Source organism: Corvus brachyrhynchos, unplaced genomic scaffold, assembly GCF_000691975.1.
Source record: "Corvus brachyrhynchos isolate BGI_N302 unplaced genomic scaffold, ASM69197v1 scaffold113, whole genome shotgun sequence".
NCBI classification, from domain to species: domain Eukaryota; kingdom Metazoa; phylum Chordata; class Aves; order Passeriformes; family Corvidae; genus Corvus; species Corvus brachyrhynchos.
Genome location: NW_008237246.1, coordinates 67,522 through 69,593, shown reverse-complemented (window position 1 = coordinate 69,593; position 2,072 = coordinate 67,522). Strand labels below are relative to the sequence as shown.

Below are 2,072 nucleotides of genomic sequence, written 5' to 3'. Positions count from 1 at the left end.
TGACATTCAGCAAGCAGTGATATATAGGCATTCCAACATTACATGTGGTTCTTACCCAACATCAAATCTCCGTGCGGTACATAACATGTTGTTCCATCTCTGTGCATTACCCACTATGTGCAACCAGGTCCCTGAGCAAAGACAACCCCACAGATGGGTTTGTCTGTATTCGAGGCAGAATTAACCCAAACAGTCTTTCCTAACAGACGTCTGACAGCACTACAGGGGACCTTATCTCCATCTACTGTATGCAGGGGTTCAGATTGGAACCTCAGGTGTTAACTAACCAGGTGGCCTTTGCTAGATGCTGTTCCCAATTTTTGAAAGTTCCCCCACCTAGTGCCTTCAAGGTGGTTTTCAACATTCCATTGCACCGCTCCACTTTGCCTGCAGCTGGTGCATGGTAAGGGATATGGTACACCCACACAGAGCCATGTTCCCTAGCCCAGGTGTTAATAAGGCTGTTCTTGAAATGAGTCCCATTGTCAGACTCCATTCTCTCAGGGGTACCATGCCTCCAAAGGATTTGCTTTTCGAGACCCAAGATGGTGTTACGGGCTGTAGCGTGAGGGACAGGGTAGGTCTCCAGCCATCCAGTGGTGGCTTCTACCATTGTGAGCACATAGTGCTTGCCTTGGCATGTTTGAGGCAGTGTGATATAATCAATCTGCCAGGCCTCCCCATACTTATATTTGGACCACCGCCCACCGTACCACAGGGGCTTCACCCTCTTGGCCTGCTTGATCGCAGCACGCCTCACAATCATGGATAACCTGGGAGATACTGTCCATGGTTAGATCCACCCCTCGGTCTCGTGCCCACCTATAGGTGGCATCTCTGCCTTGATGGCCTGAGGCATCAAGGGCCCATCGAGCTAGGAACAACTCTCACTTGTGTTGCCAGTCTAAATCTATCTGTAACACTTCTATCTTTGCAGCCCGATCTACCTGCTTGTTGTTTTGGTGTTCCTCATTAGCCCTACTCTTGGGGACATGGGCATCTACATGGCGGACCTTCACAGGTAGCTTTTCTACCCAGGCAGCGTTGCCTTTCCACTCTTCAGCAGCCCAGATTGGTTTTCCCCTATGTTGCCAATTAGCCTTTTTCCACTTTTCCAGGCAACCCCATAGAGCATTGGCTACCATCCATGAATCAGTGTAGAGGAAGAGCTTTGGCCACTTCTCTCAGCAATGTTCAGGGCGAGCTGAACGGCTTTGAGTTCAGCGAGTTGGCTTGATCCACCTTCTCCTTCAGTAGCTTCTGCAACCTGTCATGTGGGGCTCCATACAGCTGCTTTCCACTTTTTCATCCCTATGATGCGATGGGAACTGTCAGTGAAAAGAGTGTAGCATGTTTCTTCTGATGGCAGTTGGTTGTATGGTGGAGGTTCTTCAGCACGTGTCACTTGTTCTTGCTCCTCTTCGTCAGTGAGACCAAAGTTTTCACCTTCAGGCCAATTTGTGATTATTTCCAAAATCCCAGGGCGATTCAGTTTTCCGATACGGGCGCGCTGTGTGATGAGAGCAATCCATTTGCTCCATGTAGCATCGGTGGCGTGGTGGTTAGAGGGAACTTTTGCTTTGAACATCCACCCCAGCACCAGTAGTCGGGGTGCCAGGAAGAGGTGTGCTTCAGTGCCAATTACCTCTGAGGTGGCTTGGACTCCTTCATAGGTTGCCAAGATTTCCTTCTCTGTTGGGGTGTAGTTGCCTTTGGACTATCTGTAGCTTTGACTCCAAAATCCCAGTGGTCAGCCTCGAGTCTCACCAGACACCTTCTGCCAAAGGCTCCAGGACAGACCATGGCTCCCAGCTGCAGAGTAGAGCACATTCTTCACTTCTGGTCCTGTCCTGACTTGGGCCAAGGGCTACGGTGTGAGCGATTTCCTCCTTGATCTGGGCAAAGGCTTTTTGCTTTTCAGGGCCCCAGTGGAAATCGTTCTACCTTTGGGTAACAAGGTAGAGAGGGCTCACGATCTGGCTGTACTCAGGAATATGCATCCTCCAAAAGCCTATGGCACCTAGGAAAGCTTGCATCTCCTTGTTGGTTGGTGGAGACATTGCTGTGATCTT

General features: G+C 50.0%; 1 protein-coding gene across 1 annotated transcript in view; it reads left to right on the top strand.

Moving 5' to 3' along the window:
- Nucleotides 1–511: 511 nt before the first annotated feature.
- The window catches only part of LOC103613020 (5'-AMP-activated protein kinase catalytic subunit alpha-1), a 29,076-nt gene continuing 27,515 nt past the window's right edge, over nt 512–2,072 (top strand). Inside the window, exon 1 of the mRNA XM_017730414.1 lies at nt 512–577. Coding sequence (XP_017585903.1) covers nt 512–577 — 66 coding nt within the window. The remainder of the gene's footprint in view (nt 578–2,072) is intronic.